Source organism: Amborella trichopoda, chromosome 10, assembly GCF_054954075.1.
Source record: "Amborella trichopoda isolate Santa Cruz 75 chromosome 10, AtrichopodaSantaCruz75HAP2 v2.0, whole genome shotgun sequence".
Taxonomy (NCBI): Eukaryota; Viridiplantae; Streptophyta; class Magnoliopsida; order Amborellales; family Amborellaceae; genus Amborella; species Amborella trichopoda.
In genome coordinates this window covers 42,808,420-42,834,612 of record NC_142345.1, presented here as the reverse complement: position 1 = coordinate 42,834,612, position 26,193 = coordinate 42,808,420, and the positions used below count along the sequence as shown (strand labels likewise).

General features: G+C 35.0%; 1 protein-coding gene across 4 annotated transcripts; it reads left to right on the top strand.

The window, feature by feature from the left end:
• The first annotated feature begins 1,051 nt into the window (after positions 1-1,051).
• Positions 1,052-25,529, top strand: LOC18447584 (RNA-binding (RRM/RBD/RNP motifs) family protein). 4 transcript variants are annotated; one of them, XM_088849120.1, is made up of 7 exons: positions 1,052-1,253; positions 1,348-1,388; positions 2,020-2,183; positions 6,001-6,028; positions 15,484-15,583; positions 15,743-15,912; positions 24,720-25,529. In XM_088849120.1, the coding sequence occupies exons 3-7, from the start codon at positions 2,122-2,124 to the stop codon at positions 25,233-25,235; spliced, it is 876 nt and encodes a 291-aa protein (XP_088705246.1). In that variant the 5' UTR covers positions 1,052-1,253; positions 1,348-1,388; positions 2,020-2,121; the 3' UTR covers positions 25,236-25,529. The 4 variants fall into 4 exon arrangements, with proteins under 4 accessions (XP_088705246.1, XP_006857740.1, XP_088705248.1 ...); XM_006857678.4 differs by lacking the exon at positions 6,001-6,028; XM_088849122.1 differs by lacking the exons at positions 6,001-6,028; positions 24,720-25,529 and adding an exon at positions 23,860-24,232.
• The last annotated feature ends 664 nt before the right edge of the window (positions 25,530-26,193 follow it).

The following is a 26,193-nucleotide window of genomic DNA, read 5'->3' as shown; positions in this document are numbered from 1 at the left end:
TAATGAATGGACATAACCGTGACCTCCATATACGAAAGATAAATGGTCTATTTGTAGACAAATCTCTTATAGCAACTTACGATAGTAATATATAAACATTGGTGGGTTGAACTATGATATAATTCACTTAAATATGGATAAAATACCTTTAACATTGTTAAGAAAAAAAAAGAAGACATTGTCTAATGTATTAACATGATCGTGGTTCTCTTAACAAGACTGAACAAGTGGATTGATTTAAAGTAAAAATTATGTTTCGTCAAAAGATGTATCAAAATAAATATTTGAATAGTTGGACCAATTAATGTTAGCCGATTCAATTCCTTAAATAAAAGCTGAAATATTTTTTAATTTGTTTTATATTGTTTAATTTTTACTTTCTATTTTAATTTATTTTTAAATCTACTTTAACCAATTCGATTAGTGATAAAATCAAAATTGACTCGACCAAATTCCTCACTGATTAGGCGACAAGTTCGATCCCAACGATAACCTTGGGGTCCTTTTGTTTGAATGATTGTAAAGTCTTTGCATGGACTAATTTGCCAAACATGACAGCTAGTGTCATTTTTTAACATTACCTTTGAGATTTATTATGTATGTAAATGGACCGGACGCAATTCCATTTTCACTCTTTCAGGTGTAGAGTTAAATTTCACTCCCTCAGTTAAATTTCACTCCCTCAGTCAAAAAATCCACTCGGGAGGTTGCTTTCAATATAAAATTTTAGAAATTTTCAAATAATAGATGATTATGAAAATTTTGAAATTTGAATTTTCTAACACTTAGATTTTATCATCTAAATTGGATGACGTTTATTTAATCTCGAGACATTTACTTTTTTTAAATGTATGAGAGTGAAATTATTATTATTATTATTTACTGAGGCTAATACATGGATTTAATTCTAGGGTCCCAAAATTAATTCTAGATGATATTTTACTCGAGGGAGTAAATAAACTGTATACTCCCGCGAGAGTACAATATTTTTGTGAGGATATAATACCTTTTGGCTTAGTTTAAACCAGAAACCCTGGTATATCTGGTTCTCGTCAACTTGGTTTTTCTAAACCCTAATTTTACCCTCTCTCTCTCTCATTTCTTCTTCAAAACTCTTATTTTGCTCTGTCCTCTCTCTCCGTCCTTCAAACTCCTCATCTCCAGCTGCGATTCGTCTACATGGCGAAGGCCAAGTCGAAAGATGATAAGGGTGTTTCAAATGCTAATGAGAAATACGATGGTGCCAGCCAAGGGTACTTTCTCTCTCTAGTTGTTATATCTTTTTTCATTTGTTTTTGGCTAAGGTTTGATAGTTATTCTAACATATTTATTATTATCTGTGTTCAGAAAGATATTCATTGGAGGGCTTCCAAAGGATACCACTCCAGGTATGTTTCTCTCTCTTCAATTTAAAGGGTCCATGTTTCTCTCTAATGTATTCAAGGGTTCCATTATTTTCTCCTTGCATTATGGTTTTTCTTTTTTCCACTTAGAATCTACATTTTTGTTCATTAATCTCTCGCCCGCTCTCGTTTCCCACACTGGTTTGTGCATTTGACTGTATTCATTTGTTTTGTTACTTCTTATTTGCAGGTTATATAATGTTTTTTTATTTTTAGGATTCTGAAATTTGAATTTCTTCGTTTGTTTGAATTTTTCATGAGTGTATTTTTTGTTGCATGTTGGCCTCTTCTCACCATTTATCTTTAAGCACAGCCATAGAGTCCACATTTGCTCTCTTTTTCCTTTATTTCCAATTGGGTTTTCTTACTTTATTTTTTTCTTGGGTTTGTTTGTTTTTCTTTCTATAATTTATGGCATGATCTAATAATTTAAATGAATTCGGATTTTGCATGTGTATGTCCTGTTGTATTTTGCATTTTAATTTTTATCTATCCCTCTTATTGTTATTTGCCTATTTGCACGATTTTTTATATTTTTCTTGGTTTTAGTTTCTATGTTTTGGCATTACCGATACTTTTCCTGATTTTTTGTTTCTCTGGTGATGTTGGGTGATAGCTACTTTTACGAAGCATTTTGGGAAGTATGGGGAGATAACAGACTCTGTGATAATGAAGGATCGTTACACAGGCCAACCCAGGGGTTTTGGGTTCATCACATATGCAGATCCCTCGGTTGTTGACAAGGTCATTGAGGATGACCATATCATCAATGGAAAACAAGTAAGTCGTAGGTTGCTGCTATCTTTGTTGTTGTTGCTGCTATAATTGGTGCCATTGTTTTTGTTGTTGTTGTTGTTGCTATAATTACTGCAGCTGCAGCTGCTACTACTACTACTGCTATTACTACAGTTGTTATTATAATGATAACAATAACAACAATAATAATAATAACAACAAAAACACCACCACCAACAATAATAATAGTAATAATAAATGGCATTATAATTAATATTATTGACATTAACCTAGCAGATGGTTTTCACCACTGTTTAAAAAAAGCGAACTGGCGGGTTGAATTAGTCACCTAGGTCCCAAGTTGAGCTTGGTGAATCACCAAGTTGGCTAGTACTACCTGGCCGATCTTCGAGAAAAAACAGAGTGACAAATAAAATAGAGAAAATAATGGTAACAAATAAAGAAAAACACAAAATCAAATATTCAAAATCAAGTATTAGATTTTCTCTCAAAAAATAAAGTATTAGATTTCATAAATAGGAGGTATATGTCAAAATTAAGATAAAAAATTAAAATAAAAAAACACTTTGGAAAGATCCTTAAAAAAAACACACACACACACACACACACAAACACACTTTGGTAAGCAAATGATGGAGAAAACAAAATTCTATCTTAGAGAACTTTTATTTTGATAAAAAAAAAATGTGAGCGGTTTTGTAGATCGATGTGATAGGAACAATTTTGCCTTTGAACAAATTTCGTGAAATGATGATAGAGAAATTGAATATTTTTTTTGCTTTTATGTTAAAAATGTCCCAAAGTTTGTCGTCTCGATTTCTTCTATTTCGCTTTATGATCCAATATATTGTGACATGTGTTTGTTGGTGAGAATTGACCAAGAGCATGCAATAATGGCTGATTGGGTTTTTAGATTTGAAAAATCACAAGCTTTTGATAAAGACGCTCTCCAAAAGCAAATTTGCTTGAAATAAATTAGATCAAAATTGGGGGCTTACAAGCATCAATTGGTGTTAAAACTTGATTGAATTGGGGATTAAAATAGATGTGGACCAATTATTGATCCAAAAAATGGCAAAACAAAAAGTCTTTAAGGCCCTTTTTTTTTTTCGCCTTTTTCATGTGAAAAAGGTGGTACTGTAACTCACCCGAGTCTAGGCAAGAACTATCCTGGTATTCCATTGGTTTTGAGCCAACTCGGGCGATTCTGAGTCGGCTCGGCGATTTTTTGAACCATGGTACTAGGGTCCAACCTCCAAAGAACCAAGGTTTTTGAGCCTTGGTACCAAGTGGTGTTCTCCCCATATGGTTTCTTGCTTCGCAAAGGCTAACTTTGGTGGGTTGGAGGACTCCGCATCAGCTATAAGGTGCTTGGCCCTTGATGAAATTGGCAGTGGGCACAACCTTAGAGGCACAACCTTAGAGGCAAAGGATCTAACACTTGACACAAGGGGAGGAGCCAGATGAGGCTCAGTTGTGCCACTTGGAAAGGATTTGACTCAACATATGAACTAACAAAGTAAACTTTTGTGGTGTAGATGTTGCTTTGCACATGGGGCCATACTTTTTTGGTGGGGATTTCCTAGTCTTGGTACCAAGGTTAAAAATTCGCCGAGCTGACTCGGAATCGCCCGAGTTGGCATGGGATCGACGGCGTATTGGGTTGGTTCTTGCTTTGACTCGGGTGAGTCTCATGGAAACCCCTTTCCATGTGAAAAAGGAGAAAAAAAAAACATGCTTTACAAACTTATTTTTTTGGTATCTTAAGATCAATACTTGATCCCTATCTATTTTTTACTAATCATTTTTAATACTACACTCTATTAACCACGGTTTAGATCTAGAACAACTTTATTTGGGTCAATTTGTACTTTTGGTAAGATTTTTTATCAAAATATTGTGATTGTTCAACCCGATAAAACCAGATCCATCATTCATCCATTTTCTCTCTCAATTTTGAACGAAATGATTCAAAGTTTGTTTTGGATTGTTTGCTCTGGCGTCCTCTAACAGGCGGTTATAACAATTTATTGGATCTAAAAGCAGAATATAATAAATCGCGAGTCCAAATTTTTGGATTTTGTGACCTGAAATTGAAAATCTTTGACTTCTCTCCCATTGTTTCAGCAACTTCATTTAAATTTCACTCAAAATGTTCATATCACATTGATCTACAAATGCCTTAACAAATTCTTTCAATCAGAACCAAGAGTATCTAAGATCCATTTTTTTTTACCATTTTTATGCAACTCTATTTCTAAAGTGTTTTTTTTTTTCATTTCACTTTATTCCTCATCAATGTTAAAAAAGGCAGAGGTGGGCAGGGGCTCTGACCACCTAGGCGGCGGCTGGGCGGTCCTTTTTGGTAGTGAGGGTGTGTGGGCATATGTTTCTAGTGTGTGTGTATGTATATATATAGAGAGTGTGTATGTGTGGCGCATCTTTGAGGCCTCGCATGATATATTTAAAGATCATATTTTTTTTTTTCTTCTTCTATCTTATAAGTGGAGTAAGAGAGAGAGACATATGGATCTGAGAGAGAGAGAGAGAGAGAGAGAGAGAGAGAGAGAGAGAGAGAGAGAGGGGCCTTAAATAGTCTTTAACTTTTTTTTTTTTCCATTTGTTTTAATGAGGCTTCCATTTTTTTTTTAAGGGGTGGGCAGGTGCCCAGACCCGCCTAGGTAGGCGCCTTGGGTTTGCTCGCGTGGACCCACCCACCTGGGTTACACATTACACCTAGGCCGATTGTCGGCCAGTTTGTATAGGTGGCCCTGTGGCTGATTTTTTCAACCTTGTACCTCATAGTATTTCTATACGCCCTCCCCCCTCCCCTCAGTCGCTCCTCACCTCGCCTTTCTTTTAAAAGATTGGTTGAGTTAGCTGAGACTGCTCAGTCAACTCAACAATTTGGCCAGTTTGGCTCTGAACAGGTGGGTGAACAGTTTGACCGTCGGTCCAAGTTTTTAACATTGGTTGTCACTGAAATGCTAGTGAGCAGTGTTTGCAAAGTTGGCCAGTCCAAGTTGGAATTGGCCGGTAAAACCAGAACCGGGCACTGGTTGATCCAGTTTGGCAGGTTTAGGTGGTCTGGCTGGGCATTTAAAAAATAAATAAAAAATATGTAAAATCTCAAAAAATAAGGGATTTGTTTAAAATGTGTTTTTCAATTTTTTTTATCATTTTGGAAAATATTGGAAAGTGTTTTGGCCAAGAATACTTATTTTTACATTTTTCCATTTTTTGGAAAATTTCAAAAATACCACTGTGCACAAGTAGATCTTTTAAAATTCAACTTTTTTACTACTTTTCAACTTCGTTTGGCTTTTTTTAATTATGCTTTAAATATACTTTTCATTTTTTTTTGTTTCTAATTTTTTGTTTTCTTTTAGCACTTTTTACATCACCCAGGACTTGCTCAGCTAGGTCGGTTGAACTGACCTTTACTGGTTACTTGGACCTGGCCCTTGGCCGGTTTTCGAGGCTGGTTCGATTTGTCGATCACTGCTAGTTATTTTTGTGGCACTCTTGTTGAGAGCATGTATCACTTTTTGATTTTATTGCCTTTCTATATGTTGGATTGAGCTCACAGTTTTGGGCATATGCTTCTCACTTTCATGCACCTGTAAAGAGTAAATATAAAATAAATCTACGGAAATTTAAAGACCAAAATACTTCTGAAGGTTGCAAGTGCACTTTGGTTATATCACCTTCTTGAATATTTTGAAAAGTTTTTACATGTGCATCCCAATGAGTTCTGTCGCCCTCAAAACTTTCAGTCTGATCTGATGTGTCAAAAAAATAAAATTAAAATAACGATTTATGCTGTCAACTGTTTGATTAGGATCAGACGACTCCGTGTCCGGCATGTGGTAGGTTCTTCCTTATTATTGTTGTTTTTATTATTGCTGTTGTTATTGTTATTATTATTTGTTGGGCATATGGATATATGTTTAGTGTTTTGATTGTACTAGTTCAATTACGTGCATTGCATGAAGGAATGGTATAAGTGGACATATAAATGAAATATGCGATTGCATAAGTAATATGCTATGAAGCATGTAAATAATCACAAATATGCAACACGAGAATTCATTGGTAAGCAACAATTAATAGGCAAAATTAAGTACATATCCATCATTATTCTATTTTATAGAGGAATATGCAAAAATGAAGATGCCGTGTATATAATTTTTAGCCATTAAAAGATATACTATAATACTAGGAAATTGGAGGAGTATTTAAAGGAATATAGCACTCTCATAGATAAAGTATTGAAGTAGCTGTTGACATATAAATGAGGTCCAATGAAAGATTGAGCATTTTTAATAGTGTTTTTTTTTTTGGGTAAGTCAGTCGGGGAGAATTTTTAATAGCTTAAGCAATGAAAATGGTGTCAATGAGATGTCAATTTCATCTTGGAAATGCTCATGCGATTTAATAAATTTAGATTTTTTACTTGTTATTATGTATCCAATTAACAAGTATTTGTTTTAGTAGATTTACGTGCTTTGTACATAGATAGGCAATGAGATATAGAAAAACAACAAAATATTTAATGTTGAAAATTGATAAGATGTTTTAGATATTTATAAGTATATAATACATCAAAGTTATTTAGCGTACCCATTGATTAGTGCTCTGTATACTTAAAAATTATTTACACTATAGTTATTGTTGTATTAAAACATTTTGTATTTATGAATTGCAATAAGCATGCTGTATGGGCTAAATAAAGAAATGCATATACCATGCTTTTCGTGCCTTTGTCAATATTGTTCATGAACGTTGAATGAGATGTTTTACACACAAACTATAAATATCATTAGTTTGTAGTTTAAGTAGTAAAATGGTGTAGTATTTTAAATATTTTGGAATATCAAATGGTAAAGTATTTTAAAAGTTCATTATTGAGATATTATAGGAGATGAATGTTGAAAAATATAGTTCATATCGATGCAGAGAGGAATAAAACCCATCCAAATCCATGTCAAAAAAAAGAAGAAGGTATTGTTTTCTTCGTTTGTGTAGAGATTAGAAAGGGACGGGGTTTGTATTTTTCAAACTGTTGCTATGAAATACACACATTTTCAAACCTCTCTAAGGGATATGTTCTAGGGGCACATACCTTTTCAAAGGATTCACTTTTAAAACCTATCGCTTGAAGACAAGTTTAAATCATGCAGAGACTCCTAAGACTCGTAAAAGTAATGCATGGGGGAATAAAGTGTGTGTGTTTTGAAAATCTGTCTCTTGAAGATGGTGTGTGCCCCTCAAAATGGTTGATAGGTGTGTGTCCCTTTGCTGGTTTTCAAAATACAAATCACTTCAACTCTACAAAAACAAAGTAGTTCATCCTTGCTCTACAAAAACAAAGTAGATCATCCTTGGCCCCCTCATTTTCCCTCTCTTTTTCCATCCTCTCTCTACTCTCACTGTACAACTTTTGCATGGTTTCTGCAAAATGTAAACGTAATTAGATTTAAAATACAAATGCAAAAAAAATAAAATAAAATACATATCTTTATTATTATTTTTTAATTTCAGGTTTATGGATTAAGGAGTTTTACAAATTGTCATTGTAAAAGCCCTTACAAACTAAAAAATGAAAATGTAAACAACGAAGGCTACAATTTTTTTTTGCTTTTTATCTTTTTTTTCATTTGTGGTTGAAGTTTCGAGGGGATCCACCATTTCTCTCTCTCAAGTACCCCTTTAAAAAACCTAGTTTTTTGTTTTACCGTTATGCCCTTCTAGAAAAAAAAAAAGAGAAAATCACCCGTTGAACCCTTTGTTTTGAAAAAGCAGAAAAACCGGGGGCATAAATGGTCGTTTAGCAATAACCTAAATATAACTACTATTAATTTTAAATTCGTAAAATCATTCTCAAAAAAAATTTTAATTTGTAAAATAGTATATCATTATTGTGCCATAATAAATAGTTTAAAATGCCAACAATAAATGCATCAACCAATATCGTTCTTTTTCCATTTATGTTGTTTTTGTTATTTATTTATTTTCTTTGCTTTTTTCATTTGCAATTGTTGAACAACTGCCAAAGACTAGGTCAAAATTCGTTTAATTTGTTTGTGGTGTTGTTGTGCTGTATTTATTTGTTCCATTTGGCGTTTGACCTAATAGTACTTTTCCTCATTGAATTCAAAAATGAAATTTTCTGAAAAATATGCAAGTAACAATGTAATTCAAGAAAGAAAAAAGTGTCCAAACATATATGTTTCTATATTTTTTTAAGTTTTTCTATATACTTTTTAATGGCATCTACAAAATGTAAAAGCAATTGAAAAGGTAATTACCGAGTCTGAAGATGTGTAGATCTTGTCGGAGTCTTTATTTTTTATTCAGTCTAAAAAAAAATTGTAAAAGCAATTGCTGTTTTAAAACAGAAAATCCAAGAAAAGCTCCAAATAAATACTTTTATTTTATTTTTTTTAAATTTTGGATTTACGGAGTAAGTACTTTTACAAAGTATCACTATAAAAGCCCTTACAAATTTAAAATCGAAAATGATTAAAAAATGCCTTTCTTTTTTTCTATTTTTTCCGCATTTTCGGTTTAAGTTTGAGGGGGGTTTCTATTTCTCTCTCTTGGAGATTTCTAAAAGTAATACTGTTTTTTTTTTCCTACCTTTTTCGTAATCAATCAACTAAAGGAAAATCTTTAAATTGTGACTCTTTTGAAAAGGTGTGCCCCTAAAACGCACCCCTTAGGAAGGGGTGAAAAGGTGTGTCTCCCTTAGCAATGTTTTGAAAAAATACAAACCCCATATGTTTCCAAACTTCACACAAACAAAGATCATCCTCTCACTATAATGCCATAGTTTATTTTGATATGGATTTGGATGTGTTTTATTCATCTATTTGTGAATTGATATAAGTTATATTTTTTCCGTATTAGTCTTTGGCAAGGTCTCAATGACATTTTTTTAAAATACTTTTAAAAATTACCTTTCCACCAATTGACATTATAAAAAATTTAAAATTCATTATCATTTCACTATTTAAACTACAAATTAAGGTATTTATAATTTGTGAGTAAAATAGTTTATTCAATGTGTATGAACAATATTAACTCACACTACTACTAACTTATTATCCAGTAAGGCATCGAAAGCATGGTGTGTAGTCAAACTATCTGTGCTCCATATGCAACATGTTCAGTACAACTCTTCAATACAACATGTATGCAACATGTTCAGTGCAGCTCTTCAATACAAAATATTTTAGTATAACACTAACTATAAGTAGATAATTTTAAGTGTACATCATCATTATCATTATTTAGCCTTAACCCTGCATTTGGGCTCGGCTACACGAATCCTATTTTTCCATTTTGCTCTAGTAAGAGCTATACCCTCAGTTAGAACATAGATCACCATATCTCTTCACACTACTTCCATCTGTGTCTTTTTGGGCCTTCTTGTTATCCTTTTAGAGCCTTCCAGTTGAACCAAATCGGTCCTCGTAAACAGTGCTGCTCTAGGTCGACGTTGCACATAGCCACACGACGTGAGTCTATTTTCCCGCATTTATCGCCTATTAGAGCCACCGTAAGTTCCCTCTGATGTTCATTTTGAAATCTATTTTTTCTTATCTTGCCTCTCTTCCATCTCAACATCCTCATCTCAACCGCACTCATTCCATGAATATGTCGTTTCTTTGCTGCCCAACATTCTGTCTTAGAATGCATGGTTGGTCTTACAACTTTCCTATAAAACTTCCTCTTAATTTTCCTTGGAATGTAGTCATCACATAACTTTGAAATCACATCTTCACTTCTTTCGCACTATTCTAACTCTATCTGTAATATCTTCCTCAGTCTCTCCATTCTCATAGATTATCGACCCAATATATAAAAAATAATCTCTTTTTTGGTAATTATAGGCCATCAAGTTTCACTAATTCCTCATTTCTATTGCTATCATTACTAAACTTGCATTCCATATATTCTGTCGTAGTCCGTTTATTCTTAAAATCTTCAGATTATAGAGCATATACCTCTAAAGTTCTAACTTTGCATTAACACCATCTTTAGTCTCATCCATCAAAGCCAAGTCATTCGTAAACAACATATACCTCAGTTCTACATCTTGTAGATGCCTAGTTAACGTATCCATAACTAATTTTAGTGAGTATACGAAATAAATGAGTGGATGCTAGTTAATTCGTCCATAACAATAGTAAATAAGTATACTAAATAAATTTTATGTAGTAGATATTTATAAATATCTAAAATTTCTTATTGTCTTTCAACATCAAATAGTTTGTTATTATTCTATATCTCATTGCATATCTATGAAAAAAGCACGTGGATCCACTAAGATAAATACTTACAAATTGGTTATAGCATAATAAATAAAAAATCTTAATTTTATGAAATTCTCTAGATTTTTTCTTGATGAAATTGACAAATGATTTATACCATTTTCATTGTTTAAACATCCTTAATCTTTCATTGGATCTCATTTATATGTTAGCAACTACTTTAATATTTTATTTACAAAATTACTATTCCCTTTAAATACTCCTTGAATTCCCTACTGTTGTAGGTCTAAGAAGGGTGAGGACCTTAAACTTTCCCTTAAGCAGTCCCAAGCCCGGGTAAAGAAGGTGGGTTGCATTAGATAGGCAACTAGCGTAAACTACATTTTATCGTGAATCCTGAACCTATGTTGTATCACTGAGGTATGACTCTTGATAGAGAAGAATGGATGAACATGATTCATGCAATCGGGATAAGGTTTGGATGATGATGATGATGAATTTCGTGCTGTTGTGTTGTGTATTTTAATAATCAGAAAGTTATATACATCGTGGCTTCCTTTTTACATATTACTCTATTAAAATGGAATGGTGATAGATATGTATTTAATTTTGTTTGTCCCGCATCTCTATTATATTTGTGTCAACTTGTATGTACGGAATTTAAGATATATTTCTCATTGCATATTTCAAAAGGCGCTAGGCTGGGGGTCCAGGCCGCCCAGAACCTGGGCGGCCTAGTTGAATCCAAAAAGGATTCTACAGTTATATATTGTACAAAATATAAGAATTACGTATTTAGGGCACATTAGAATTCAAAGTATAATACACATTAGCACACACTCCATAAGCATACCCATAAGTCGGTTCATAATCCATATCCAATTAAAACTTAAAACTTACCATTCATAGTTCAATCAAAGTTCAAAGTTTAATAATTATTCAACATTCATCATTTATCATCAGAAAAATTAGGGTTAGCTGCATTGGCATCATATTCATCGGAGTCGTCACGCTCTTCGTCATATTGGTTATACTCATCCGTCTCTTCTGCATCTGCCTCTTCTTCCTCCTCCACCATCGTTCTTTGTTTAGTAGATCTAGTGGCCCTAGGAGGGTCAGCTGATGTCCCTGAAGCATCCATGATCATGTCCCAAGTCAATTCTTCATGCCCCTCGACCTCATCATCACCAACTAACCATTCTATATCATTGTCCATATTTTTTGATTTGATGGGGTCTCTCTTATCTCTCTTAGCAAACCTGTCCTTAAAGAATGGATTATGCTTGACGTAGACTACGTCATTGAGCCTTTTTTATTCAAGCTTGTTCTTTCTCTTTGTATGAATCTAACAAAATCAAATGAAATTAATTAAAATCTATGGTTTATGTATTATTATTAATAATACAATTATACAAATTACCTTTACAACCTTACCCCTTCAAAAGTACTCCAATTGCGCTCACAACCAGATGAGGAAGTGGTTAGGTTTAAGATCCGAATGGCCAACTTTTGTAAATTTGGAGAACTATTTGGCTCCTCTCCATTGGACTCCCAAAAGACTTTAATGAGCACTTGTAATTTATTAGCTCATCAGCTCATATAATATCTTGGATATTAGGATCAGGGACTAGCACATCTACACACTTATTAAATCCAGTCATAATTGTGTCATTTGTGTGTATATCCTTGTCAACATAGAAAAAAGTTGGGTTCAAATAATAACCAGCCGCATGCAATGGCCAATGTAGCTGCCTATCCCACTTCTCATCAATAATCTCCCAAACATGCTTGTAACAGTTCTCATCATCATCAAAATTTTTGGGCTATCTCTCTTTTGCATTTCTCTATAGCCTCATATATATAGCCTGTAGAAGGCTTGTCACTATCAACCATGCGAAGGACTTTGACAAGAGTAAAAAATATCTTAAGAACGCCCTTCACCCCTCGCCAAAAAGCCTTAGAAAGGATAATATCTCTCTCACAAATGGGTAGGGGCCCAAATCCCTACTGACTTAACAAATTTTTTTACTTGCCCAGAAAAAGGATAATATCTCTCTCCTTCCCAACCTGATCCTTGGACCACTTGCATGCTCTCTAGTCATCCAAGGTAAACATCTGCCTCAATTGCACTCTCTTCGAATGTTTGTTATCTAGGCATAAGTACCAGGTCTCAAATCTCGTAACCCCAGGCCTCACAACCTTGTTCGTCTTTGTAAATCAACGCATCATGCTAAGGGTGAGATGGTGGCCATGAATGAAATTTGTAACTGAGTTTGCCTTCTTCACTACACCTGATATGTCGATTAAACCGCCAAGAGCTTCAAGCATGAGGTTTATGCAAGGTGTTGCACATGGTGTCCAAATGATTCTAGGATAAACTATGCGCAACAAATTAGCTGCAACAACATTAGTAGCAACATTGTTGTGACAACCTGTACAACATGATGCTCCCCAATCTCTTTGATTCCCTTTTATAAAACTTGGAATGTGTAATGGGCATCATGGATATGATCAGAGGCATCAATAGACCTAAAAAAAGAGTCCCTAAAGGACAATTCACAAGCAAATTCATCTGACTTCTTCTCTTCCTATCACTCCAAGCATTAGTCATAATAGAAGCCTCATACTGAGCCCATGCATCCTGCTTAACTTCTACAGCTTCTTTTGTGACACTCACCGCCTTTTTCAAAAGAAACTCTGAAAGCTCGTATGGGGTTGGGGGTTTCATCCCAAGCCCAAATTGGCCAATTGCCTCTACTGCAGCATAGAAGCTGCTTAAGCGAGCGGTATTGAAAGGAATGCTCGCCTCATAAAACCATGTAGCAATGTGATAAGCAATTCTATCTCTCTTCTTTCTTCATTTTATTTTCAATGGTGGTTTGCTTCTTTGTTTTCTCTCCTGCAACCTTAGGGTCAGGCCGAGGCAAAAAACTATCCATAGGGCCTTTAACCCGAGGCTTCTTACTCCCAGAACCAGACCCAGAAGCAATTACAACTCCCTTTCCCTTTCCCCTAATTATGGATTGTTCTACTTCTACCTCTTGACATCCCTTTCCAATCCCATCCTCATCACTATCATCATCATCATAATTCAAGATGTTTCTTGAACCGGTTTATACCCCCTTTTGTATCCTTCTCACAAAAATTGCATCACATAAGATGCAATTTTTATCATTAGGATCTGGGTCGTAATCATATTTCCAACGGGGATCACCACTCCTATTAGATCCCGAAGAAGACATCTCAAAATAATGCAATTTATACAAGCAATAAAAAAAAGCACTTATTTTGAGTTTGATTGCTCAATCTCCAAATTTCCACCTCAAATATCGCTCTAAGGACTCAAAATCTTCTTAAAAAAACCCCAATAGATTTATAAAACATAAAAAATTAAATCTAATATCAATGAGTGCTGTTTTGATCAATTTCTCATAACTTTGAGAAACCCTTCGATCTTAAAGAAATCACCAGAAAACTAATTTTTTGGGGGTTTTCTCTCTCTAAAATGGGCTCCAATAAGTTTTAGGTTTCAAATAGACCTAAAACCCCCATTTTTGGCCCTTTAGTATAAAACAAATGGACAAAAAATGCCCCACCGAAAGCAATTTTCGCTCCTGAGCGGGGCGCTTAACCTGAGCACCTAGGGATCATCGCTTTTTTTGGGCACCTAGGCATGAGCAATGCGCCCAGGCCTCCAGATCCACCTAGGCGGGCTGCCCATGCGCTGGGCGGTCCACTTTTTGGAACGCTGCACACTCCTATTGTAAAATCACGTGATCATTTACATGATCGCAAATTGCATATCAATGTATTCTCACGTCACATATTTATGTGATTATTTTAACCGAATGTTTTTAATACTCTGTATTGCATATTTACACTATTATTTATGTGATTGTATATTTCATTTATGTGATTGCTTATTTCATTTATGTGATTGCTTATTTCATTCCTTCGTGCAACACACATAACCCAACTATTTTTTTTTAAGAGCTTAATTGCCTTAAATTCTCTCCAAGGGTATCCCTTCTTATTCTTGAGGCATGTCTACCTCGTAAGTTTGTCTTAATAATGTAATATAGATATTGGAATCCTCTTTTCCTCTCATTATTGGTGTTTCAAACAGTAATATTACTTTTACACATTCAAAACGAAAATAATGGTAGACTGCTAGTGAGAATGGAAGTTGTCTCTTTCTTTGTTAGTAAAAAAAAATAAATGGAGCACTATTTAAAATCCTGGAGATGAGTATGAATTTTAGCTTGTGTGGCCATGCCCTTCTCTTGGATGAATCTCCTCCTTTTTTTATGTTACCTAGAATTTCAAACTTTTACTGGTGGAGCTCCTGCCAAGTGCTGAAGTCATTTGAAATTATTGTTTCCTCTATCAAGCGATGCACAATTACCTCCATTCTCAGTTTTCTCATTTTTCTGTACAAATTATGGAAACTACTGTGCTAAAATTGCACTTGGAATTTTGAATATCACTTTCTCATTCGTTTGAGTAGTCCTCATGAAATGTGGAATCTAATCTGTGAAATGTTATTCACAAATGCCCAAGAAATCAGTCTCAAAATGTCAACTTACATTGGTATGAACAGTTTGGTTTTTGTACACAAGTACTCGTGGTCTGAACAATACAATGAAGTTTTAGTGTCTTATGTTGCTTGAAATTATGAAAATAGCATAGACTCTTCGTCAAACAAATGATTTCTGTTTAATTCCTACTATTAGGAGAAATAGAGGCCTTTTTATGTTATTGTGTACTATGTGTGGGCGAAATATTTTGGTAAATAATATCAGTAAATTATAACAGCACTGGATTTCAATAGAAAGAAATGTGCAAAAAAATTTCAGAGAAGGCCTTAAAGTATATGTAGCTTCCAGAGAGATGGATCAAAATATTCAAGGCTTCGCTAATAATGTGCATTAAAGATATTAGTGTAAAAATGTTGTTCTTTATGTGGTTTTATTGTTCTTTATTTTCTTGATGAAGATGTATATATTTGAAGTTTGGGGTTCTTAGACTGGAACATGGCCTTTCAGGTGGAAATAAAAAGAACAATTCCAAAGGGAACTTTGCAATCTAAGGTTTTTAAGACAAAGAAGATTTTTGTTGGTGGAGTCCCTACAAATGTTACAGAAGGTAGTCATTTGGTCTTGTTAGTTTTATTCTCTGATCACCAAATTTCTTAAAATGGTAGAACTCTTAGTAGTATCTATTTTTAGTTGTTTCTTGCCCATCATTTTTATTGCTGCCTAGCCTGATCACTTTTTTCCCCCTATTGTTTCTCCCATATACTAGATGAGTTCAAGAACTTCTTCTCCAAATATGGGAAAGTAGTGGACCACCAGATCATTCGTGACCATTCAACCAATCGTTCTCGGGGTTTTGGGTTTATAATCTTTGATAGTGAAAAAGTTGTAGATGACCTTGTAGCCAAGGGCAATATGATAGACTTTGGAGATACTCAGGTGAGTGAGTCTCTGTGCTTATCTAAACAAAAATACAACAATACAAGTTGGGTATATTATGCTTACCAAAGTGTCTCTATTCTTCACATTTTATTGTGGGTGCTATGGTCCTTCAGCATATTTAATTGGAAAAAATAAAATTTTACATATATTTTTGTCTCCCGCGTTGTGTTTAAATGGTTTCTAGTTTTGCTTTATTATGGAGGTTCATCATGGTACCATAATTACAAGGTTGGCTATGATAATGTTATGTTAATGTCGTACCCACTTTGTTGTAGAAGTCACAAGGTTGGGGCTTTCTCTTTAAAAAAAACAGAAGAAAACATCTAGGAGTCCATGGTATTTCTTGTATATCATTGTTCATTTAATAGGCCATTCTTCTCTGTTATGTTGTTTCCTTTCCTTGTTATGTGTTGTCTGTACTTTATTGATGTTTGGATGATTCTTTCAAGTAGTTTTCTGTATCTAATTTCTTGTCCCTCCTTTTTAGCTAATGCTAGAGCCTACTCGTGTGCTTTTACTTTGTACTAGAATTTATGATGTTGTTACTCTTTTGGAAAATGGTTTGATGCTACTGTGGATGCATCCTGAGCTGTCGGGTGGCTTCTCTTATACCTTGTTTTGAATGGGTGTCGATTGATGACCAAAGCTCTAAATCATTACACTCCTCTCTGAGGTCTTTTTTTTTTTAAATTGGATCTGGAGGCTTGAAAATGGTTAATCCCCAATACAATGTCAAAATCAGATTTGAACTATCCCTTCTATTGGGTGGTAGTCTCGTGGGTTTGGAGCTTGACGAGTGCTTCAAATCAACAATTTTGGGTTGGAGAAGGATTCATAAATTGTTTGGAGGTTTCTTAAGGGTCTTCATTCTATCAAAAAACTGGAGTTCGAGGTATGGCTGCATGGTTTTATGGTGCTACCCTTGCTGCACTGTAAACGGACTTTACTTTTATGTAGGGCTACCAAATGGGCAGGTCAGGCTTTGGATTTTAGGCTGGGCTTCGCTTCAGGTTGGGTTTGGCCAGATTCTAAGTCCCATTTTCGGGCCTTGGCCTGGCAAATTGGGTTCGATTTTCTTTTGGACTGTTCCCAGGAGTACCTAACTGTATGCTATAATTGCAATAAAAATCTATATGAAACCCAAATATCTATGATCCATAGACTATACCTTCTATAACCCCCTTCATTTTTTCTCTCCTCCTTTTTCCTCTTTTTTTGCGAAAAACACATACTCAAGTTGTTGCAAGTGGAGTGGAAGTCGGATTGTGACGTGCTAGAAGCTCCATTGGGTTAGGAAAAAATTCTGTTGAATTATGTAATTAATAAATTAAAATTGTGAAAAATTACAATTTTTATTAAAAAGCAAAAGAATTGGTAATCCCACAAAATATTAATTAAAATTTTGAAAAATTACAATTTTTATTGAAAAGCAAACGAATTGGTAATCCCGCAAAATACAGTAAAAAATGGGCACAAAAAATACTCAACAAAACATTAATTAGTCAATCAATTGTATTTCTTTGAGGTGCAACTTATGTAAAAAACTACTACACAATGCAATAAATAAAAAATTATGATGAGGCGCATTGGTTAATCTGCTGAAAATACAATGGAGCTGATTTTTTATTGATAATGTTTTTTTTATTTACAATTTTACACTTGACAACCTCCAAAGCTCCTTCATTCACAATTTACTTACATAACATCTATATGTGATAGAGAGAAAGAGGGAGACACATAAGATCGAAATGAATCATCTTATTGGTCTCTTGTTACTCCTTTCAGCGGCCAGGAGCGATCTCCAAAAGTGCTGATCAAGATCCTAAAATTTGAAAATCGTGATTTCATTTAGGTCCCTATCCTTGGTCTACGAAGGGTGAGGACCTTAAATTTTTGCTTACCCCATCCCAAGACAGGGTAAGGGGTGTGGGTTGTGTTAGGTAGGCAGCCAACGTATAAAATTTTGCCGAAACTTCTCATGAGTCTGGAATATAAAATAAGAATGGTGGACCAGGATTCGTGTAGCTGTCCTCAATTAGTTGGGAAAAAGCTTTGATGATGATGATAATTTAGATCCCTATGCTGGAGTGTCAGAGCAAGATCTTGGCACCTAGGTTGGGAGATTTTTGTGAAACGTAATCTCTAGAACCGAACGATCATCCTTAAGGGGGGGGAAGGGGGGGGGGGGGGGGGGGGGTGGGGTGGGGGGGGGGGAAGCTCCCAACCTTTATGTGCCTAAAGAAAATGACGTCCCAAGATTGCAAGAACTGTCCAATTTTTGGAGGGAAAGATCTAGATGTACAAGACCTCAAAATCCCAACTTTTTTATCTTTGGAAAATAATCTAGTGATACTTAGATGGATTCCAAAATTTTGACTACGAACAACATCTCCCCAGTAGCTAAGTTGCCCAAGGGAGTTGTTGTACAATATGCTTTCAAGGGAACATGTTATACGGGTTCTATAGTAGACAATCCCTCTTCTTAATATTCAGTCATTATCTATGTAGGTGTGTTGTGTGGCGCAATATCTTCAAATGATTGATTAGATGCCATAAGTCAATGGTAATACTCACACAATGTCCTATTTTTTTCAACAAATTAACCTTGTCAATAATTAAATCTCTCATTACAAACCAAAAATCTATAATTAAACAAAAATTGTCGTTGCGAGTGATTTGAGAATGGAAATCAACTAGAAAGATGGAAAGGCTAAAGAATTGCACATGTAAAATAAGTAAGAACTATACTCAAAATGCTCACACCAAACACAATCATCCCTTCAACTTCGAGTCAATGTAGGATGTTGTGCTGTCGGCTGCGATACATGTATTAATTGGTAATTACTAATAGAGAAATGCATGATATTTATATCAAAAAATAAGTGCTTACAATTTGGAATATTGTTTTACCTTCATGGTGGTGATCTCAAAGCCATTCTTGCGCTAAAATTTAACCCTCCGTAATGAGGTGCAAAAATATCAATACTGAGAGAATGATGGATAACAATAGCCAAAATATCTGGACCGTCTTAGAGAATGTAGGATGGGTTGCTGCTTTATGTTTCCACCAACCTAGAATGCTCAAGTTCCCATCTTTTTCTTTAGGAAACGCATCATCTTTCGAATAGTGGTTAGAGTTTTATTTTTTAGGATGGCAATAGAACTTTGAATAAAAAATTGGTCAATCACCTTGGTGAAGCTTGCTTTTCGCTTTATTGTCCTGTGCAGAACTTGAACTATTTCGTTTTCATTGTTAGAAGAGGGTGCATTACTTTTGTCACAATAAATTTTTAAGAAATAATACTCTACAAGCTTCGGTTTGTACCCAGGATCTTACAGTTTCATCTGGACAGATAATGTCTTCCGTGTTCAATGTAAAGATTCAAAGTAAAATATTTGACTACGGATTTTACAAGTAGCATCAACAAGAACTTCTAGAAACTAAGGTGGAAGTCTAAAAAAAGATCAAGGGGTAGACCCAAAAGGATGTGGTTGGAAGTAGTAAGAAAAGATATAGGGACTTATGGCACTCACTGTGGGTATGACCCTTAATAAAGCAGAATGGTCGACCAGGATTCGTGTAGCTGACCCAATTAGTTGGGAAAAGGCTCTGATGATGATGATGATCAATAAGAACTTCTAGAAATTTCCAAATAATCTCTTGAGGTTTAATCTAACCAGATGTAGATGGAGCACTATGAGAAAGATCACTTGTAATTCAAATAAGTCCTTACTTATAAAGTTCTTTGATGCAAGAATCCCAAATGTCAGGTTCGAATTTTGTAGGGACAAACTTAAGCCTTCTCACGTGCCGCTATTAATTGTTGTGTGTGTTTATTGGATATATGAAGCAAGATGGGTATGCTCTTACATACTTTACAATTTTACACCGATTAGTTGTAAAATTCGATGTGCTGAGTGAGAAGGATTTAGTTTTGGATGTTCCGACAAAGTGGAATACTCTATTTGCACGTGATTACGATGTTATGTTCCACATGCAGGTGATTGGATTGAGACTAAATTGATTTGTAAGTTTTTTACAATTTTTGTTGATATCCCGTACTTATTTATGGATGCTGGGAAATTTGTCATGTCCAATACATGTTGATGGATGATGCTAACAATTGAAATGAATCCATCAGATCCGTAACTTTGGTGATGCAATGAAACTTAACATATATTGGGCCGATTGTAATTTGATTATGGTAAATGCAGTTGTTATGGATTCTCTCTGCATATTACTTCTTGAGTATTGTGCTTCTTAGGGCATATTGTGAGCGACGTGGTAAGCATGTTAAAATTGTGTATTTTAAAAAATGAATCGGTTGGGTGGATACTCCACCCACCAATTCCGATCTTGATCGGCCAAATCAATTATTTGGATCGGTTGGATCGATGATTCAGAATGTGTTTTCTTTTTATTTAAAAGCTAAAAGTTAATGGAATTTAACAATTTGTGTTTTGTATAAGTGGTGGGACATCCTATCCTTTTTCAAGAGGATAGAGCTTCGAGCGCTATGCATGTGACTTGCCTTCTAATACTAAAAATTATTACTTCTTGAGCCTTGTGTTTAAAGAAAATATACCTCTTTAGATTCTAGAAGAGGGAGGGGAGGGACGAGGGCATGGAACCCCTAATGTCCTCTAAAGAGAGATCAAACAAAGAAGGTCTAGCGAACAAGGCCTTTTAAGTTGTTTGTTAAAAAACATATCATATTATATATATGAATCAATAAATTGCAAGTATCGTTCGAGAACTAGCATGGTCACCGGTGATTCTCGATCTGGATCGATGATCTTCGATTCTGGTCAGAGATTTTTGAAACACTTCTTTATAATCTATATGGATAATATGTTGGTTTAAGGCAATCGTCTTCTTGTAGCATAGAAAGAGTGTCGGTGTTGGGAGCTTAGGTTCTTTGATTGTTAAGGAAATGAAGGCTTCGTGATTTTGAATCAATGTTTAAAAAACTGGTGATTTGGATTGAGAATCGCTAATCTGATCAAGAAACGGTGAGACTGACCCAATTCTCTTGGAACCGCCTGGTTTTGTTTGGGAGCTGGGCAAAGTTCTTTATTATTGTTATTTTCCTTTTTTCTTTTCTTTTTTTCAATTTCTTTATTCTTTGGACCAATTTTCACACTAGAGTATCAGTCTAGTTTGTCGATCTGGATTGGTGATTTGCCGACTTGAACCGGATTTTCGGATGGTCGGTTCACTTGACTAATTCGGGTTTTTAAGCACTGTATTGACATATTTCTCATTCGTAGTATGACCAATCACTCTCAGAAATTAATAATGGATCACTATTTGAAAGATGATGTACTCCCTTGAGAAGGAAATGAGAAGTTTGACATTTAGGTGGGTAGAAATATATTGCAATAATCTATCTTACATAGTGATGGGAACTGAGCAAAGTTATTTTTTACTATTAATTTTTGTTTTCCTTTTTTTTTTTAATTTCTTTATTTTTTGGATCGATTCTCACATTGGAGAATCAGTCTGGTTTGTCGATTTGGATTTGTGATTTGCCCCGATCTGAACAGGATTTTCAGATGGCTGGTTCACTCGACTGATCTGGGTATTTATGCACTGCTTTGACATATTTCTCATTCACAGTATGATCGATCACTCTACTCAATCAATAATGGATCACTATTTGAAAAATAATGTTCTCCCTTGAGAAGAAGATGAGAAGTTTGACATTTAGGTTGGTAGAAATAAATCGCAACGATCTATCTTACACAATGTTTCAATAATCATTGATTCGGATTAGAAATCGTCGATCTAGATATGGAATCACCGATGATCATGTCAGTTCTCGTTCAGTATGGGCGATTCATTAATTTTTGTATATAATATGTAATCTTTTTAACAACATAAGAGGTCTTGTTGGTTAGACCTCTGGTGTTTTAATCTCTGTGGGGGACGTTGGCGATATGATTCCCTTCCACCCCGTCCCTCTTTAAAATCTAAAGATATATATATATAAACATTGCGTTCAAGATTTATTCTCTTTTAAAGCTTTAGAAGGCAAGTTACATGCATGGGGTTCGAACAACTATCTTTTTGGAAAGGGATAGGATGTCCTACCGCTAGGCCATCAATGATTAGTGCTATATAAAGCACATTTTTTTAAATATATCCTTAATTTTCAGCCTTTTTATAAATGAAAGTTCCAAATCACTGATCTTGTGCAGATCGCCAATCAGGTTGATCCAAATCTGGATTGGTGGGTGGATGATCCACTCTTCCGATCCATTTTTTGAAACACTGATCTTATATTCTCTAAGATGGCCTAGGAAATTTGGCTGTTCCTTTGTTCACTGCCCCTCAGAGTTGGCCTTCAACATAGGTGGCATAGTACTTTAATTGCTTGTCCTAAGAAATTAGATTTGGAATATTTAGATGATGATGTGCTTCTTTAAGAAGATATGGAAATTAGACCTTTTTAGGTTGGTGGAAATATGATGTAGCATTCTAGCATGCACTCTGTAAGATGGCTTGGAATATTTTTGGTCATTCTTTTGTTCACTTTCCGCTCAAGTTGGCCCTTAGCGCATGTGACAGAGTACTCGATTAGGACCATATTTCCTTGCTTCTGATAATTGCATTGGCTTTGATTTTGGTGCCAAACTGGCTTTGGGATTTGTTACCATATGAAAAGGAAAACTTTATAAATAGCTTTTTAAGTACTTGTTTCTTTGATGTATTTATTATACCATATTTATTATACATGATAGAATTAGTAATTATGAACCGATGTGTACAACAGCCAGTAGTTCTACATCTTTCATTGTCCCGTGGATGGAGGGACAATTCTACTTGTCTTAAAGGTTTCATCTTGTTGGTATGACCGTTTGGGGTGTAATTCTTAATGTTATTATTGGTGCAATTTTGTAGTCCAATTTCGAGTTAATCTTCCATTCTCAAAGCACTTCTATGATGTTTTGATTAATGATGGATTTTCTTTTTGTAATGTAGTAATTTAATTATTAACAAGGTCGAAGAGTACTATTTGTGGGTGCTCACAAAGAAGATGAGAACTAAGAGTTTCTAGATGACTGAATGCTTTTTTCTGAAACCTGATCTATTTCTCTATTAACATTGTTCTGTATGGATTTTGTCGAGTCTTCAGTTCTTTTGTATGGTTTGTATGGTTTCCATGGATTTTTGTATGGTTTTCGATCTAGGTTTTGCCATTTAACTTTCAGCAAACAATTTCTTTTTAATTTCTAGTACGATTCATATGGCTTTAGTTTGAATCTTTAGTGCAGCTTTTTATGGATTTTAGCCTGGTTATATGGATTTCACTTTGAGTCTTTAGTATGGCATCGTATGTACTTTAGCATGGTTACTATTTACTTTGTTTGAATCTTTAGGATCGCTTTTTTAGGGACAGATGGACTTTATGACTTTGTTTGGACTTCAGTATGGCTTTTTATGTCTTCTAGTTATTTCCTTTTGTATCTATTGATTCGTTCATATGGTTTTCGTTTGGATCTTTTGTATGTGGTGTGGTCTCTATTATGGCTTAATATGGATCTATTTGGAAGAAATGGGTCTTACTGATAGAAGTCCAATGTTTCTGTTATACTGGAACCTGTCGGCAAAGCTTCAATTCTCGGGTTTTGATTTATAAAATGAGCTGGGTTTCATGATCTTTCTATGTTCAGAATTGCTTTCTGTGGACTTTAGTATGACTTTAACTAGGATTTGTCATCTATTTTTTTAGTGTATCTTTAGGTTGATTGATGTTGCTTTAGTTTGAATTAAACTGAAGATACAAAAGGGTGACTTTTATGTAATTTCATTATGAATCTTGATTTTTGTTAAAGGATTTCATTCTGAATCTTTAGTTTGGCTTTTTATGTACTTCTGCATGGTTACTTAGATTCTTAGTTTGAATCTTTACTACGGCAATCCTGTACTCTGATATATAGGTACCAATTGAAGTTGCGAATTCAAGTTGCAACTCTTTCTAAGAGTCATTGGAATCTCTTTTCTTTCTGTTGAGGGTTTTGGGTTTTTTAACTTTGGAAGATTGGGTTGTAGCATCATGTGATATAATGATCAATTTGTTGTGCATAATAGTGATCGCCAGTAATGGTATCAGTTTTGTTCCATTGGTTTTTGCAGTGTTGGGGTTTTGTACCTTTCATTGTAATTGTCTTTGTATAAGCCATACTTTTCTAGGTGCTATATTGTGTTGAAGGGATTAGACTGCTGTATATTTTGCTCATGTACATGTCATGGTTAGTTTTGGGGTGAATTCTGAACTAGCACTTTAATGTAGTTTCTAGTTTCTCCTCTTTATTGCAGACTCCACTAGCAATTCTTATTTTCCTGTAGCCTGTGGTGTTTCTTGAGTAGATTGGACACTCTTTTCCTAGGGTCTGCATTGCTAGTTCCCTTCTATTAGAATTTATGAGGGCCTGCAATTCTTTTTTGCTATATCAGACCTTTATAGCAATAATTGAATTAGTAATTATATTTTTATAAATGATTCTTATTGGGGTATTCATAGACTTTGATGGTCCTAATGTGAAATAGGTACATCATCCATTTTGAATAGAAAAATACATGTTATTAGCCTTAGTGTGATTTCTAGTTCTAGCTCTTCTATTATTTTTTAATTGTTATAGTTCTCAGCTGCACCTTTGTGTTCTCGTAGAATTCACTAGCATTTACCTACACTATTCTTGAGGTTTAAAATTTTTTAGTGGATCCATGTTCAATAGATATTCTTGAGACGTAGCTGGCCCATGAGATAGTTCTAGGTTAATATTGTTTTTTCTTGTAGGTGGAAGTCAGGAAGGCTGAACCGAAGAAATCTTCAAACCCACCCCCACAACCACCTTTTGTTAGTGACACCAGGGCTCGTCCCTATGGATTCAGCGACTCTTATGCTAGTGGTTTTGGTGCTAGTGGATTTGGACCCTCTTCTTATAGGTCGATGGCGGGTATCGGAGAGAGACTTGGTGGATTTGGTGGTGGTGGTGAATTTAATGGAGGCTATGGTAGTAGTGGTTTAGGTGCTTATAGGGACGATTCTCCCCTTGGCTATTCTAGTCGGCTAGGATCATATGGTGGAGGCCTTGGTGGTGGTGGAGGATATGGTGCTAGTGGTTTATTGGGAGACTATGGAAGAGGTGGAGAGGGATTTAGTGGTGGGTTTGGTGGTGGGTCTAGTCTTGGGTCTAGCTATGCATCTGGCCCATCCGCTAGTTATGGAGGTGAAAGTGGTGGCTTCTATGGATCTAGGGGGGCAGGATATGGAGGTAGTGGCAGCGGTCGATACCATCCGTATGCAAGGTAGAACTGACTAGTGAGCAATGGAAGTTCGCTTTGTATCAATTAAGCTTGTCAAGGATGCCAGTCGAGGCTTGCACTTTAGGTTATTATTGAGCAGAACATTTTTTGTTTGATATTTTTACTCTAATAGATATATAATATTTAATGTCTAAACTCTGTCGTGGGATGTGTGTTTTTTTTCTCTGTTGGTGTTTGGGTACAAAATTCTGTGGTTTTAACATAAATTGGTTGGGCTCACAGTTTAGTCTCTACGAATGTTGATATTATTAATATTACTATCATTTGGGGTTTTGCTCTCTGAGATGTTGGTTGCTTCGTCTCTCGTTTTTCTTTTGTTTTTGTAATTGGATTTTTTTTTTTCTTTTCTTGGATCTTTTAGATTTGCAATTTAGCATGCTTTCCTGCATGGCTTGGTTAATTATGCATTTAGCAGATGATTTCTAATATAAGACATAATTTGATACTTTTCAACGGAAAGTGTGGCAGCTCTGGGAAATCCCAAACTTTGTATGGATGAATCAAATGTCTTACAGAAACTGCTGGATTACCTGGTTTCTATAGATATTTTTTCTCATTAATATTCTTTGATGTTTTTTTCCTTTATTGCGGTAGAATGTCATTTCCCTTTTCCGTTGTTTCTAATATGAATCTTGTTATGTTCTTCTAATCAAGGCCCGTTTAGGCTTTTATATGCTCTGTGGGTTTTTCCAAGCCCTCAAATTTTGTTTGGTATATTTTTTCATGTAGCATTTTCTGTGGATACATCATTCACCTAAACTTAATTTTCACTGTATGCACTCTTTGTTATCCAAACTTTAAGAGTCTTAGCAATTGTTGTAACTTCACATTGATGACAGGCCTCATGAGGCTTTTTGTATGGAAATAACTTTGAGCTGCCATACTTCCTGTTTGAATTCTTGGAGGGACGGTCCAGATTGCTTTTGACAGTTTGGATACAATCT